This window comes from Watersipora subatra, chromosome 1 (assembly GCF_963576615.1).
Source record: "Watersipora subatra chromosome 1, tzWatSuba1.1, whole genome shotgun sequence".
NCBI lineage: Eukaryota > Metazoa > Bryozoa > Gymnolaemata > Cheilostomatida > Watersiporidae > Watersipora > Watersipora subatra.
In genome coordinates this window covers 14,520,198-14,537,032 of record NC_088708.1, presented here as the reverse complement: position 1 = coordinate 14,537,032, position 16,835 = coordinate 14,520,198, and the positions used below count along the sequence as shown (strand labels likewise).

Sequence of the window (16,835 nt, the reverse complement as noted above, 5' to 3'; positions counted from 1 at the left end):
CTCATATTTTAAGCTGCGGGTATGAGCAAACCAAAGCCTACAACCATGAGAGACATGAAAAGAGCCTCTGCCTTCAGACAGGAGCATCAGCGACCTCCTGAGAGAGCCCCCGAGAGAGCCCCTGAGAGACCTTTCAATCAACAGTTAATTAAGCCTCCCCCACCAGCATATGCGACTGTACAAAAGACACAGCAGACTTCCGCAAAGCCACGACCGGTCTCGGCGTACGAACCTCGTGGCGATGATATTTACAGTCAGATAATTAAGGTGGGAGATTCTATTAGTTGGATTGTTCTTCTGTCGTAGTCTACTCTTATGTTTCTTGTGCTGTGGCTGTGGAGAACTGTAACTACATGTACTATATATGAGATGATAGCTGAATTGACCAATAATTGGTTAACTCATTGCGTAACGCGAGTCGTGTAGCGCGGCTCAGCGTTTGCATAGGTTCAAGAGTCTCATAATGCGGCTCCAGTAGGCTTCATACAAAACATTTCTGATTAGTAAGGAGGTAATTAATTATCCTATCGTGTTGGTACCTCAATGAAAAGAAACAATTATTCGCCAGCATTGAGCCAATAGCTCGCTAAGCTCAGTTTAACTTTGCAAAAACTGGATTTTTAATGGAATTTCTTCTTCGCAATTACTAGCTGTCTCAGACCCATTACGGCTACAGAGGTTTCACAAATTGCAGATCACAGTTACGGAGGTTTCGCAAATTGCAGATCACGGGACTTCTAATGATTATCTATTAAGTAACAGTACTAGTAACAGTGATTATTTTATTTTAGCAATAGTAATAATAATGCCGCAAGCTATAGTAATATTGATAACTCGTCGGACTTCGGATTTGCTCAACTTGTAGCTGTTTGAGACAACAACTTTACATGCAGGTACTATGTGTTGTTTTCCAGAAGCCAGCTAACCGTTCAGCATCTGTTGAGAAGCCGGCTGATGTTTTGCCTTCTGCGAGTTTGACTAATACGACTAGCTCACAGCCTCCTGCAGTCGCGTCTGTGGCTCCATGGGACCGACCTCAAGGGTCTCGTCCTGCCGCTATGAGAGCTAGAAGAAAGGAAAATCGAGCTAGATACATAACGATTTCTAGCAGCCAGCCTGTTCAGTTAGAATCAGGAAATGGCCAAAATGGAGCTAATAAAACGGTACTAGCTGATATTTCTTTGCGTGTTGTTTTACAGAAATTGCTCTCCATTTCTTTTGCTTATTGACTATCTATATAATTTTAGGTTCAGTCAGCAAGAAGCTCAACAGCTCTTAATTTCGGCTGGGAGTCAATAGACAATGAGGTGAGTTGGCCTTGTCACTTCTTTTTGTTGGATTTGGTTGTCTCTTTATCTTATAAAATGGAACATGTGTGGATCAAGTACCGTAACCTGCATTACATCTCTGTAAAGCCTGGTTCTCAGATATCCCGAGCCATTGCATCCATTTTACTTTGTCACATGAAAAACATGAGAATTTTGAAAAGGAACAAAATCCAAATCCCAGCCCATGGTAGAATGTTGTCTACCAAGCTCAATCAATTTTATTATTGTGAGGATCACAACTGCTACGCCCCACGCAACCCTTGAAATTAATTAAATGGGGTGCTGCTCTACTCGTCATGTCTAGTCAAGGTTATGTCGAGGTTATGCGTTTGCTTAAGACTTTCTTTGACAATGCTTATGATTTTGTTTGAAAATGTGATAACACGGGGAACAACAAATGAATGGATTCGGTAAAACTAAAATATAGTTGTCTCTTGTAACGAAGATTCTATAAAATGAGAATGGTCATGCAATAGTGTCTCATGTTATTCTCATAACGTATGTACCTTCAAGTCATGAGGGGGCTACTTAAAATCAGGTCTAGTTTTGCTGTACTGTACGGTTTTAATGGCTTGGCATATCAGTATTATTTAGGCATCAATTTGCTATCAATCTTGTTTAATTGTATACCATCATCGGTTTGTTGGCAATGAGTATTTCAATACCAATGGTGGTTGCTGGTTTTGCCAAATGGACTTCTGTGTTTTCTTAGCTGATGATAACACAAAGTTAATACCTCAGGAACGGGTTTCAAGCTTTCTTATCTTGGGTCTCTGTGTACTGCCCAGCAACAGTTGCTATCAGTTCGTAAGCCCTTTGCAAAGATAGTATCCTGGAATTAAAAACCCCTATCATAACTCAAGTAGAATAAACAACTTACAGCTTTTGGTGATAACATTTTTGTCTTTGGAAATTCCGTGTCATTGTTTATGACAGCTAACAAATAATTAAATTGTACTTTTACAGCATGTAACTATATCTGGTGAACTGACATGGGTTGGTTGTTGAATATGCGATTGAATTTTGTACTTAAGATCCCTGTGTGTTCAAAATTGTCTTGGTTTGTGCAGCTGACTGCTCCAGAGAAAGTGCACATACCAGAACGATATGTTCCGGACTCTTCCGATGAAGAGGAAGTTTTGTCACCTACTGAAATGCAGAAAAGGGCTGAGAAGGCTGAGCAAATTCGCAAGATGGTTGCTACCCAAAGGTAATACCGTCTGACAGCATGCTGGATATTGTGATTGCCAACAGCTTTTGCTAAACAGCCACGTAACCATCTAATCATTCTTTTCTTCCATCTAACGCAATAAGTGACTCGTATTGCTGGATTTACGTAAGGCTTATGGGAAGTCCGTCTTTCTACAATGCCTTACCAGTGGCTTTGTAATAACTCATTGTTGGCAAGTTTACAGATTGACTTGCAACAAAATTTGCATTACAGGTATTTGGTATCAAAAGATTCACCATGTCTTACACTGTTGTGTTGTAGGTGCCAAATACGTGGAAATGTGATTACAAGCTCTTACAAGCTCAAAAACGAAAAGCCGCCGTAGATTGGAATCTCTTTATTTCTCTGATGTAGTCATTACAGTTTGGTTATCGTCTTGTCGTGTGATGTTCTCACGTCAATTGAAAGGCCAATAAAAAGCTCAGTATAAAACTTATCGTAGCACTAGTTTATGACAAACACTTGGGGTTTTACCGAAGACCCCGTATCAAATATAGATGCTTGCTACTTTACAGTTTTGTTTCGGCATTATTCAATCGTCAAGTCGTAATCTGATCACGTGACCCAATACTTCGCAAATACTTTTTGCAGCACTTTTCGATTATCATAGGTGACCAACAGGCTCGTCATGATTATCAGACAATGATATGTACTCCTTCGAGCTAAGGTTAAAAAAGTTTAACGATTTTTTACGATAAGTTATAAGATATCAGTGCTAAAAGTGACAGCATTACAATGACGATAAAACAGACGCGTAAGAACAATAGACATGGTTTTATTGAATGCGTAAAGTATATTTGTGAAAATATTTCGACGAATGAGGTTGCATGAAAGTGTAAACAGAAACCATCCTGTAACGACTACGTCCCATTTAAGCCGTTTTGGAAAGCGAGTCCAAACTACGGCGGTTTTGTGATGCCCAAGATTAACTGTTCGTTTTTTAGCTTTTAAGAGCTTGTAATCACATTCCCATATATTTGGCACCTACAACACAACAGAGTGAGACATGGTGAATCTTATGATACTAAATAACTGTAATGTGAATTTTGTTGCAAGTCAACCTTTAAACCATAACTGTCACGGACAACTTTTATCGTATTTACTAGGTAAATCAGACACGCTGATTCCAATTTTGTACTCAAAATAAAGATTAGTCCACTAACTTTCTGAGTAATAAAGGCCTTTTTACAGCGTTTTAATATCGGTCTCGAAAACAACACGATCGGCACAGCAAGCTCCGCCCATAAATACGTGACGTAACCTAGCTTTTTAGGAACAGAAGTTACGTAGGGATGTTTAGACCGATTTAGAATAATAGAGATGGGTGTTTAAAAATTCATTAATATCTAAATTCAGTCTTTAAAATAATATCAGTCTTTTTTGAAAGGTAGATGAGCTATTTAGCATTGCATATTTAAAAAAGCGTGATAACAACGCTAGCTTGTGATAAAACCGCGCTTTTTGAGCTCATTTTTCTCGGCATTCAGCCCATTTAAATGTCATGTAACAAGCTACGCGCAATTTTAAATAGTTTATATACCTTTTATAAAAAACTGAAATTATTTTACAGGCTGGATTTAGATAATAATGGGTTTTAAGACACCCATCTCTATTATTCTAAATCGGACTAAACATTCCTAACTTCCGTTCCTAAAAAAGCTAGGTTTTGTCACATATTTATGGGCGGAGCTTGTAATGCCGATTGTGTTGTTTTCGAAACGGATATTGCAATGCTTTAAAAAAGCCTAAATGACTTTGAAGGTTAGTGGACTAATCTTTATTTTGAGTACAAAATCGGAATAAGCGTGTCTGATTTGCCTAGCAAATACGATAAAAGTTGTTCGTGACAGTTATGGTTTAAGGAATGGAGTTTAGGAATGGAAAAACTGTTTGCTAAATTTTAAAGCTGTCTTTTACATTCTCAGGCTCTCCATTAGTATGTTTTATCGTGGGATGGCATTGCTTACAGTGGGATGTTCTGGCAATCATCTTTAATGCTATGATTTGGCTTCTACGCTTTATAGAATTGCATATTAATCTAACTAAATTTATGTGGCCCTGTCGCCTAAACTGAAAAATTTTGTACTGGTGAGTTGAGGATTTAGTTTGCCAGTGTCACTGCTCCTCTCCCTTCTTACCAGTCTGCAAGAGTTTAGTCAAACTGAGATAGTAGACTCGGGTCAGATGATCGACATGCAAAAGGTGAATGAAGAGAGAAAACGTCGAGAAGTTGTCTTGGAAATGAGACATGCAGTGGCCAAAGAAGTGACAAAGAAAAGTAAGGAATCACAGGAAGGTATGCTAAGATCAGACGGAGAGCGTATCGAAAAGTCACCCGAGTGTTTCTCTTTTTACCAATTAACCTCAAAGCTTTCGCTGACATGACATTCTGCATCCAGCGTCACTAATAACATCTGCATGTGCTAGCAGATTAGGTGTAGGGGCGGTTTTGATCATCGTGATAGCTAGCATCTCGACACGTTGATTTTAGGATGCATATCATCTCAGCTTGTACTGCTCGTTCTTGATTGTGAGCAATCCATCTGATTGAACGCCGGAGCCAATTATTATAGTCGATGAGCGCAGGCTATCACCCAAATCGTTATATAATATTAGTTTTTTTGAGCCTTGTGAAGAATTGCTTCTCTCAATTTACAAGCGCAGCTATTATTTCTCACAATGGTAGACTGCTAGCACATGTGTGTGCGTGTGTGATTATCAGTTCCTAATCTACTTTCCTAACACTCTCTTAGTTTGATCTTAGCTTCCCTTTTCTTTCAACATTTCTAACAGCTTAGAGCTACAGCTAGCAAAACTTGCGCTGGTTTTTCATAACATTTCATACTCCGATATTGTTTTGCTTGCTTTCTGTTCGTTCTGTATGGGTGTACCATATCCTCAATAATTTTTTTATCCGCTTTGTGTTGTTTGGCCATGGATCAACCAATGATGATTAAATCATTTGTAGTGCAAAGAATGCGTTCCAAATCGCACGAGAATCTGTCAGGGCCCACAGAGACTTACTAATGAAACGATCAAATTCATACAGATCTGCCTACTAACCACTAAGTAGTTGACACCTGCAATTAAGCTTTCAATATCTTAATTATACCATGTACTTAGTCTTTCACACTGGCAGCCTTATTAATATCCATACTCATTATTAGCTGGCTGCATCTCTGCTCACTCTTCAAACTTTTTGGAACATTCAAAATTATATTGTTTTTCCATATCCAAGTTTTTTTTTGAACAACACTGTACATGTCACTCAATTGTCACTCTCAGGCTACAATTATTCTCACTTGTTCTACTTCTATTGATAGATGAGAATTTTTGGCAATGGTTTTTGGCAATTCATGTATTTTCTTCAGCCCATAATATTTTCACACTTCTTGTATTGGTCACAGAATTGAAAGTAGTTTAGGTAATCAATCTATGATAATTTTGCCACATTTTTGTACCATTTTAAACTTTTGTACATTTGTGTATTAGGGCTACTCAGCTTTTCAATCTATGCATGGCCATTTATATTTATAGGAATCATCTTCCCTCAATATCTTGCATTATCTATATTTTTCCAGCTTTATAGAAAACATTCAATCTTTTATTCAGTGAATAATATGTGTCAGCACAATCTTGCTTTACCAGAAGATAATAGCATGTATAGCATTTATTCAGAAGTAATATTACTAACCAACTGGTCCCATCGTCGACTTCAGCTAGTAAATACTCAAAACTTTACAAAAATATTAGTCCATGAGGATCCTTCATTGCATTGATAAGTTTGTACAATAAAATTAAAAACAGTTATTAAAGGCACTCACTGCTCTCTTCGTAATTAACAAAATAGATTCTAGTACTAACAATGTCTGAAAGACAGGTCATCGATAAGACCAAGACGAAAAGGAAAAGATGCGATAACATAATATAAATACGATAACATACGATAACATAACATAAATATGATAACATACGATAAATAAAGGTGAATGAAAGACAGAAATGAACTAGCATCTTTTGGCCAACTAAAATGCCCAGGCACTACTAGGTGTGATATTATTATGGATACCCAGTATTCCCAAAAGCTATACTAGTTGCAACCAATGCACAAATAGATCCTGGTATAATTGCTACATCAAAGGCTAATTGCATGGAGTAGTAGTAGTGTGACAGCAAAAGTGGATATTAAAGCATAAAACCCCAATAACCCGAAAAGGATCTGTAACTTAAAATATGTTGCCACAAATAAACCGTATATGTCTAATTCCTTTGCTATATTTTTATCACCGAGCACTGATTATACGAACACGTAATGCTATATAACAGGCAAAACGTAATATAATAAAAAAGGCGCACAGAACTAAGAAATCGATATAAAATGCGCCTTTATCCACATCCATCTCCTTTAGCATGTCAGCGGAGTTTTGAAAGTGGCAATCCTTTGCTCCTTCATCACATTCTAGTTTCTCTCGATCCATACCATATATAACATGTAGAACTCCTTCAAATGAGTATCTGAAACGAATATGAACACAGCTTACATTAATTGTCCCGCACAAAATCGCACTCACCCAGCTTAATACGAAATTACAAATGATTGTTAAAATTTATGGTTTCACTGGGGTTCGAACCCAGGACCTTCTGCGTGTGAAGCAGACGTGATAGCCACTACACTATGAAACCACTGACGATCGCAGTACTGCCCAGCAACTAAATTATCGCTATCAATAACTACAATCTCACGCAGTCTGTATATGCCGCTTCTTCTAGACTTGCAGCGCGATGAAACAGCCTACCGAGGCAAAGCATAAAACTACATAATAGGGGCCAATAGGGAGATTATTTGTGTTGATGAATAGTCAAGGCTGCAATCAGTGTTGGTCAGTTAGTCGGCTAACTTTCTACTGTTACGTACTTCGCTGTCTACTTTCCTCAGCCGTAGAAGCTTAAATTTTCACATTTTACACATCCTCTAGTAAAGTTTTTATGATCATATATATACAAACATTTTATTTCCCTTACTTGACTGACGCACGCACGCACCCACACATACTTAAAAAAGACTCTTCCGATCTTGAAAACAGACAAACTTTCTATCACTTGTCGTAAAAATCGCAACAATAAAAGACTATTTTCTTAAGACTCGCATAATTTCTTCGATGGATAGTACATATAAAATTTTATAAATATCCTTAGTGCATCAGTTATTATGAATGTATGCAGTGAGAAACCATGCCAAAAAGGTATGAGCAGAAGTAGAAAGGTTGCGTATGACAGTTCTTCTGTTTAGGATAAATTACAATCTAGAGTCACACCTTGACATACGACCTTAAACCATAACTGCCACGAACAACTTTTATCGTATTTACTAGGTAAATCAGACATGCTGATTCCGATTTTGTAATCAAAATAAAGATTAGGCCACTAACTTTCAGAGTAATGAAGGATTTTTTATAGCGTTTTAATATCGGTCTCGAAAACAACACGATCGGCATAACAAGCTCCGCCCATAAATACTTGACGTAACCTAGCTTTTTAGGAACAGAAGTTACGTAGAGATGTTTAGACCGATTTAGAATAATAGAGATGGCTGTTTTAAAATCTATTAATATCTAAATCCAGCTTTAAAAATAATATCAGTCTTTTCTGAAAGGTAGATAAGCTATTTAGCATTGCATATTTAAAAAGCGCGATAACAACGCTAGCTCGTGATAAAACCGCGCTTTTTGAGCTCATTTTTCTCGGCGTCCAGCCCATTTAAACGTCATGTAACAAGCTGCAAGCAATTTTAAATAGTTTATATCCCTTTCATAAAAAACTGAAATTATTTTACAGGCTGGATTTAGATAATAATGGGTTTTAAGACACCCATCTCTATTATTCTAAATCGGACTAAACTTTCCTAACTTCCGTTTCTGAAAAAGCTAGGTTTCGTCACATATTTATGGGCGGAGCTTGTAATGTCGATTGTGTTGTTTTCGAAACGGATATTGAAACGCTTTAAAAAAGCCTAAATGACTTTGAAGGTTAGTGGACTAATCTTTATTTTGAGTACAAAATCGGAATCAGCGTGTCTGATTTACCTAGTAAATACAATAAAAGTTGTTCGTGACAGTTATGGTTTAATGAGTTCTGGGACTGAGCTTGTATGTCAATGTGCTCGTATTTCAATGCAATATTTCATATATAAAGTAACTAAATACAAATTAATCCATTCCCATACTATGAAAAACTACCTAAACGGGTTATTACGATGGAAAAACATGTTTTCAATTGTTGTAATTCAGTATCTATGCTATAGACCTCTTAACTATACTAACTATATACTATATATATAGTTATTATTAACTATATATAATATTAAAATATATTATAATACATATATACAAAATTAACTATACTAATATAGTATATATTACCTATATTAAATATAGTTATTAGGTCTATGACCTACGCCCACAAAGCGAAACAATTACCTCTCAAATGGTTATGATTTGCAATAAAATGTAACAGTACCATGTAGGCCTAAAGTACTACATGGAGTTTACTTGACTTTAAAGTTGACATCGTCTTAATTTTTTATTATCTGTTTCCAGCTTGACACTTTTTTTGCCTCGCTTTTACTATAACTTTCAGCTAACCTTATTAAAACATTTTAAACTGATGCGACAAGAAAGATCAATCGATACTGTTCTCGGATATTGCCTCTCGCATACTTGGCCATCGAGACCTGGCTCGTATCTCAAGGCTGTGACTAGCTCAAAATTTTACTCGTATCTCAATTTTCTCAAATGTTGGGGCACTCGCAAGTCGAATTACGACTGTATTGCTAATCGGACTCGCTGATGAAGGTGCACAATCACCACCTTTTACTTTCTTCCAAGGTGTCTAGCCATTTTCACAGTGAAAATATAGTCAACAAATACTTTAAATAAATGCGCACTCCATTTCATTTTGCGAAATATTTCTAATTTATGAAATAATCCAAACAGTGACTATATTCTGCCTTCCCCTATGTTAAACAAAGAAATATTTGCCCAACTAGATTATTTGAGTTATATTATTATTTACTATATTATTTGATGCATGAGTATAAGTAACTAATAAATTTCAAAAATCAGGGTTAGCAAATTTTACACACTCTGAGACTGCCATGATGATTTTTATTTTAAGCAAATGTTTTGAAAGGCTAGAAAATCTTCTGAGAAATTGTTTGATATTTATATTGTAAGATCTGGGTGGCAGTGGCGGTAAAAAGCAAAAACCTAACTGATGTAACAAAATGGTGAGGATGTTAACACTTTGGGCACTTCTTTTTAAAGCAATGCTACCTCCCTAAGAATAACTGATGCAAGAACCATATGCTCGGCATGCCTATCAGACGCCATGTCATATTGGTTAATTCCACACAGCCGAGCACTCGACATGCAGATGTGATACAGTTGTTAAAACTAAACAATACATTTTTAAGGCACAAAAATGGGAGCTACACGTATTTGATGTGATCAATGCAATAGCTAATAAAAAACTTCATCCTGGCCAGTACTGCAGCTGAACTTCTAGAATCTAGAGCAAACATGACGACATACATCGTAGACATGATTAACCAATAAGAACAAACCAGTTGAAAAGATCTAAAAGTGTTTGATAAGCGCAATTTCACGTTACCAAAAACCATATTTGAACTTATAATGAATTCACAGCATTACAGATGAGTGCAACCGAAATTATCAGATAATGGAATAACCACATGAGCTTTTGTAAAATGGATGAGGAATCATCATCAGTCAATCAGCTATTTGATATTACAGCTGTTGATGCTTACATGAGTCCAAACTGCATTTGGTGGTTTCTTGACTATCTGGCTTAAGTTTTTAGAGACCTTTATGTAAAAAGTGTCAGTCTTGTATTTTCTTTAATTCTATCCAAAGTCAAAAAGGCTAAATGATAAATACTTCAGGGAATTACACATAGCAATAAAACAATTTTGTTTAGCAACTAAAACAAAAAACCCAAATTGTTATTAAATCCACCTTCATGTTGGTGACAGACGAATTGCGATGTAGCCTTGGAGCGGTACAGAAGACAGATGTGCATTGGTAGAAGCTGTAAGTGAGACATGAGAGGAAGGGAGCTAATCTAATCTAGACTACAGGAACCAATCGCGCTAGTCTCCTTTCAATCCACAGTTTTACAATTAAAATAGAAAGCACCGTAGAACTGTGTGAAATAAAACTGTGTTCTTGTGACCTGGTTTAAAAACCACAAAGTTTTGAGAAACTTTAGATGTCATATGTTGCAATCTACTATATATGTAAAAAAAACTCTGTTCACATAGAGAGACAATTGTCTGTATGACATTTGGTGTATTACACTGATGAACACTAAACCGTACACAACGAAGTATGATATTTACGCTTGCGACATGCTTGGACTGACGATTGATTTGTTTGTATGCCTTTTTGCACTACAATTCCTCAGGGATGTCAAGGATATTTCACATCGAGTGTACTTTGTTGTTGACAGCAACAATGTTTTGGCCTTTATGAGGAAGTATTTAAAAAGATGTCTTGTGATTCAACGAGTCACCAACAAGCTCGCAATAGGCCATACTGCTCGATTGATGAGCAACAAATTTTTTTATTAATGGAAGATGTAGAAGTAGAACAACTGTCAGCATGTTTTTAAAAAAACTAAAAATGACAAACTTTTGCAAAGATATGCCCACGCAACCAAAGCAAGTTGGCATGTTTTCATTAGAGATAACACTTTGACTGCCAAAAAAGCTCGAGCCAGAACTGAGTAGTGTAATATAATGACTAACGATGTTGCCGAAACAATACGTCGACTAAAATAGATAAAATGAACAAGCCATGATGACCATGGAGTTGGTCCAAGTATTTAGTTCTTTGCATTGCATGATGAGATTGTTCACGCTTCATTATCAACCATTTATATCACATGCTTATGGAAAAGTAATTACAGCACAAATTGAGAAATCAAGTAAATTATCTACTAACCTGATATAGGAGAGGTAGGACAGCCAGTGTAAGTACTTGGGCATAGTGCCAAAATTGACAAAGAAGCCGCTGAATAGCATTATTGGAATACCACAAATAGGTCCTAGAAAAACTGCCACCTAAAAAGGATGGGATCCAAGTAAAGTTTAAGACTCTAAGATTTATCAACTGGTAATTTTTTTTACATGGTACTTGCCATAACAAGATAACACTATAGGAAGTGACCTAACAATGGTTATCAATTGATATGACACCCAGAAAACAAGAAATGGGAAGAATGTGTGAGAAAAAACAGAAAACATGTCTATGAGTGTTTCTAAAGGCTGGAGGCATGGGAAAATGAATCAAAAGAAAAACCATTGAACAGCAGCATTAATCTAATACCGTTGAGCTGCAACCTGTTGACATGCACTATCCAATATGCATGAAGCTTATTTCCCAGAACTAGGGAGTGTTGTACATTTTCCTTAATGGTTTGTTATTTATTGAAACATGACTACCACTTTGTGGTTCATTTTGAGGCATACAGTTTTAACAGCAACTAACTCAAAGAGATTGGTAATCAACTTTAATTTCTGAGAACGTAAACCTTCCTTTCTAGCGTGTTTGTGTTTAGGTGGTGGATCAGGTTTTTCTAAACAAACAAAGCTGCTAAAATCTTTATAATTTTGATGAAATGTTTTAGTGGTCTGAATACCAAAGAATAGAAAGTAGAGCCGATCGAAGAAACAATGTTAACATGCATAAGGATTTGTCTTCTCCTGCTTGAGTTTTTAAGATTCTCCATGAGAGATACAGTAGTTATGGTATATAATTCCAAACTTATTTAAAAAAAATTGTAACAATTTAAGAATAAAACAAACTACTGAAAAAAGGCAAAATAGCCAACAAAAAAGCTTATGAAGTGCATTAGAGAGAGAATGTTCAAAAAGTTGATAAAATTCCTAAAAATAAAGCTGTATACAACTTGAAATTTTTCTACATTTTGTTACCTGGCCAAATAGATGAATGAAAACTGTGAAGTAATTCATGTACAAGGAAACACGATTCTTTCTCTGCATTACTTTATAGTCTCAAGGTAAATGAAAGTCTGATATTGAAACGGGCACATGTAACTAAATACAGCTGCTTTGAAACTTGATAACTTCCTTTTATTAAAAAGATTTACCAAGGCAAATAGCTAGCCACAGCGCTGTATGTTGTCTTACCTGCATTGATGTAGCAGCCCCAATTAGAAAGCCAAGAGACTGGCCAACCAGGGCCGTCTGCGTGGCTATTGTGAGAAACATGAAGAATCTGAGGAAATCATTAGGTTGGTTTGTCATCCAGTAAACGAGACTTCCATAGACAACCGGGAATACAATCTGTATAACAACAAATGACAAGCACTGTAGAATAGTTTGCAATGAGAAGATGAATTGATCCATTGACAACGCCCTGACCTAGCCAGACCAACATACTCAAACAAACCATAGTCAGCATCAGTATACGCTTTGTTCTACTTGGTAAAACATGAACTTATCTGCATGTAATTTCATGTTTTGGTTACCAGCTTTTGATTTAAATCTTTCAAAGTCCTGTAAGTATCACTAACACTTGCGATGAATTTTCAAGCTGAATATGACAAGCTATTGCCTGCCAACAGAAACAAATTTTTAAGCAAAAGCCTCTGGCTAACCTTTCGTTAACACATCTTCATCTTTTTCAAATGTACCTATTTGATAGCAGGAACATTGCTGTCTTTTCACCCATTCACCGTAACAAACAACTGTTCCTTCATAAATAGGTGTAGTCTGAATATCTCTATATTTGCAAAACATGACTTTTAATATTCGCTACCAGTTCCATCAGTTTGATTATTCGTATACGAGTAGATTAGTCAGAGTTGCGAGACTCTGTGAACGGAATAACATCTTCATTGTACTTTGACCAGCCAAAGCCACAAACATGACATCACATAAGATGTATTAAAATGATTTACGATTATAACATTAAGCCCTCTTTCTTAACCACCAGGAAATATGATGAGCCCTGCAACGCCCTCAGCTCCAAAATGAAAATTTGATGGCATACCGATTCATTTTAAACATAAAACATAGCCATGCAATCGACTGCTTAATAAAACATAGACATGCAGTCGACTGCTTATTAAACATGGTCCTCCTTCACCTATTGTGACATTCTGGCATCCTTAATGACCTTTTGTTGATTGAGTTTCACTTTATCACGAACATATATTATCCCGCTAAATACTACTAAAACTTGTTTCAATCACATAACAATTTCATTGAGAAATAATTTTTCTTTTGTTCCTAGCATAAATCTGGTCATATTGAGAACCAGAAAGTGATTTGATCTGGATAAAAAAGAAAGCCTGCTAACCAGCTATCAATGGCTATCAACTTAATATTAAATGCTAGCCTAAGCCACCAGCAAAACCTAACTAACAGACTAGTCTAACTAGCCCGATATCAAAACCTAGCATACCCAATATCAAAGCCTAACTAACCCAATACCACAACCTAACTAACCCACTATCAGAACCTAACCGACCCACTAACTAAACCTAATAAAAGCAATATTAAAGACAACTATAAAGGCACATTAGCATGACTTTTAATGCACTTTCTATTTGATGAACTATTCCAATGCACTTTCTATTTGATGAACTATTCCAATGCACTTTCTATTTGATGAACTATTCCAATGCACTTTCTATTTGATGAACTATTCCAATGCACTTTCTATTTGATGAACTATTCCAATGCACTTTCTATTTGATGAACTATTCCAATGCACTTTCTATTTGATGAACTATTCCAATGCACTTTCTATTTGATGAACTATTCCAATGCACTTTCTATTTGATGAACTATTCCAATGCACTTTCTATTTGATGAACTATTCCAATGCACTTTCTATTTGATGAACTATTCCAATGCACTTTCTATTTGATGAACTATTCTAATGCACTTTCTATTTGATGAACTATTCTAATGCACTTTCTATTTGATGAACTATTCTAATGCACTTTCTATTTGATGAACTATTCTAATGCACTTTCTATTTGATGAACTATTCTAATGCACTTTCTATTTGATGAACTATTCTAATACACTTTCTATTTGATGAACTATTCTAATGCACTTTCTATTTGATGAACTATTCTAATACACTTTCTATTTGATGAACTATTCTAATGCACTTTCTATTTGATGAACTATTCCAATGCACTTTCTATTTGATGAACTATTCTAATGCACTTTCTATTTGATGAACTATTCCAATGCACTTTCTATTTGATGAACTATTCCAATGCACTTTCTATTTGATGAACTATTCTAATGCACTTTCTATTTGATGAACTATTCTAACGCACTTTCTATTTGATGAACTATTCCAATGCACTTTCTATTTGATGAACTATTCCAATGCACTTTCTATTTGATGAACTATTCCAATGCACTTTCTATTTGATGAACTATTCCAATGCACTTTCTATTTGATGAACTATTTTAACGCACTTTCTATTTGATGAACTATTCTAATGCACTTTCTATTTGATGAACTATTCCAATGCACTTTCTATTTGATGAACTATTCTAATGCACTTTCTATTTGATGAACTATTCCAATGCACTTTCTATTTGATGAACTATTCCAATGCACTTTCTATTTGATGAACTATTCCAATGCACTTTCTATTTGATGAACTATTTTAACGCACTTTCTATTTGATGAACTATTCTAATGCACTTTCTATTTGATGAACTATTCCAATGCACTTTCTATTTGATGAACTATTCTAATGCACTTTCTATTTGATGAACTATTCTAATGCACTTTCTATTTGATGAACTATTCCAATGCACTTTCTATTTGATGAACTATTCCAATGCACTTTCTATTTGATGAACTATTCCAATGCACTTTCTATTTGATGAACTATTTTAACGCACTTTCTATTTGATGAACTATTCTAATGCACTTTCTATTTGATGAACTATTCCAATGCACTTTCTATTTGATGAACTATTCTAATACACTTTCTATTTGATGAACTATTCCAATGCACTTTCTATTTGATGAACTATTCCAATGCACTTTCTATTTGATGAACTATTCCAATGCACTTTCTATTTGATGAACTATTCCAATGCACTTTCTATTTGATGAACTATTCCAATGCACTTTCTATTTGATGAACTATTCTCACAATGAATGGCAGTTTGACAGGTTAAATCATGTAGCCTGGCTATATTTGACAAATGATTGTCTATTCGTAGTCAACCTCAACAAAAAAGGAGAGTATAATGAAAAGCTATAAGTCTAGTTATACACTAAGTTTCCATGACACGCATCATGCGCATTTGCAGTTGTACAAGTTGAGTTACAGGGCAATCAAGTGTTTCTATGGATATTAGCACAGTGTGCAATCAAGTGTTTCTATGGATATTGGCACAGTGTGCATTCAAGGCTAGCTTCGGCAGAAAGACCCGAATGGTAAAGAACCTGACTGCGTTGCTAATTATTGACCCCATAAGTCAATAAGTGGCACGCAGTCTTGTCACGCTTAGCAGCATATGGAACTGTTAAAATCGAGATAAAACGACTGAAGTGTGAATATGGTTAGAATGAAATAGCGTGCGCGATATTTTAATGCGCATCATTCGCAAGCATGAAACATTCGACAAAGATTTGCAGATAGCAAAACTCTCTTAACTTGCGCACTTGTGTCGTTTCCATAATGTGGATCGGCTCAAATTTGCGCATCATGCGCGTCATGGAAACATAGTGACAAAAATACCGATGTGAATCTAACAATATTATAAGCCGAAATGTCTGCTGCTTGTACAAATCATATTTTAGTTTATGAAGTTGCTTTCTGCCAATCTCATTGTGAGTCACTACTCCATATGCATGTATCTGACCGCGCAGTAAAAGTGACTCGAATGTACTGTTGGGCCATTTTCATGTGAAACAGCCTGTGAACACCATATTGTTCAGCGGGGTCAGTTATGTGGAATCATTCAATTTCGTTGAAGGTCAAATCTTGTTCCACTAATTATTATCGGTGACGACGCGGATGTACTGCTGAAACGTTCTGCATATACCGCAAGCAAAAGATCTATTCTTCGCAAATAGAGTGTGGTTAGCTGAGGTTTTAACAACTCGGACTAGCATGTTGTAAATAGTGCACAATTCACTTTATATGTCATCCAACAGCTGAAATCATAGTTGTTTTTAAAGCCTTCT

The 16,835-nt window shown here is 35.9% G+C and overlaps 2 protein-coding genes and 1 non-coding gene across 10 annotated transcripts in view; 1 reads left to right on the top strand and 2 right to left on the bottom strand.

The window, feature by feature from the left end:
* LOC137410650 (pleckstrin homology domain-containing family A member 7-like) overlaps positions 1-6,193 on the top strand; it is a 29,055-nt gene extending 22,862 nt beyond the window's left edge. For 5 of the 7 annotated variants that reach the window (XM_068096110.1, XM_068096112.1, XM_068096111.1 and 2 more), the window contains 6 exons: positions 14-267; positions 915-1,163; positions 1,248-1,307; positions 2,399-2,538; positions 4,701-4,855; positions 5,528-6,193. In XM_068096110.1, the coding sequence (XP_067952211.1) occupies positions 14-267; positions 915-1,163; positions 1,248-1,307; positions 2,399-2,538; positions 4,701-4,855; positions 5,528-5,586 (917 nt within the window). In that variant the 3' untranslated portion in view covers positions 5,587-6,193. The remainder of the gene's footprint in view (positions 1-13; positions 268-914; positions 1,164-1,247; positions 1,308-2,398; positions 2,539-4,700; positions 4,856-5,527) is intronic. The other 2 variants (XM_068096107.1, XM_068096108.1) reach the window with 2 other exon arrangements.
* An 18-nt stretch (positions 6,194-6,211) lies between these two features.
* The window catches only part of LOC137410652 (ATP-binding cassette sub-family G member 1-like), a 28,189-nt gene continuing 17,565 nt past the window's right edge, over positions 6,212-16,835 (bottom strand). For both annotated transcript variants that reach the window (XM_068096113.1, XM_068096115.1), the window contains 3 exons: positions 12,788-12,943; positions 11,580-11,698; positions 6,212-7,074 (listed from right to left, as the gene is read on the bottom strand). In XM_068096113.1, the coding sequence (XP_067952214.1) occupies positions 6,843-7,074; positions 11,580-11,698; positions 12,788-12,943 (507 nt within the window). In that variant the 3' untranslated portion in view covers positions 6,212-6,842. The remainder of the gene's footprint in view (positions 7,075-11,579; positions 11,699-12,787; positions 12,944-16,835) is intronic.
* Trnav-cac (transfer RNA valine (anticodon CAC)) lies at positions 7,170-7,242 on the bottom strand. Its single transcript has one exon. It is a non-coding gene; the product is annotated as a tRNA-Val (tRNA).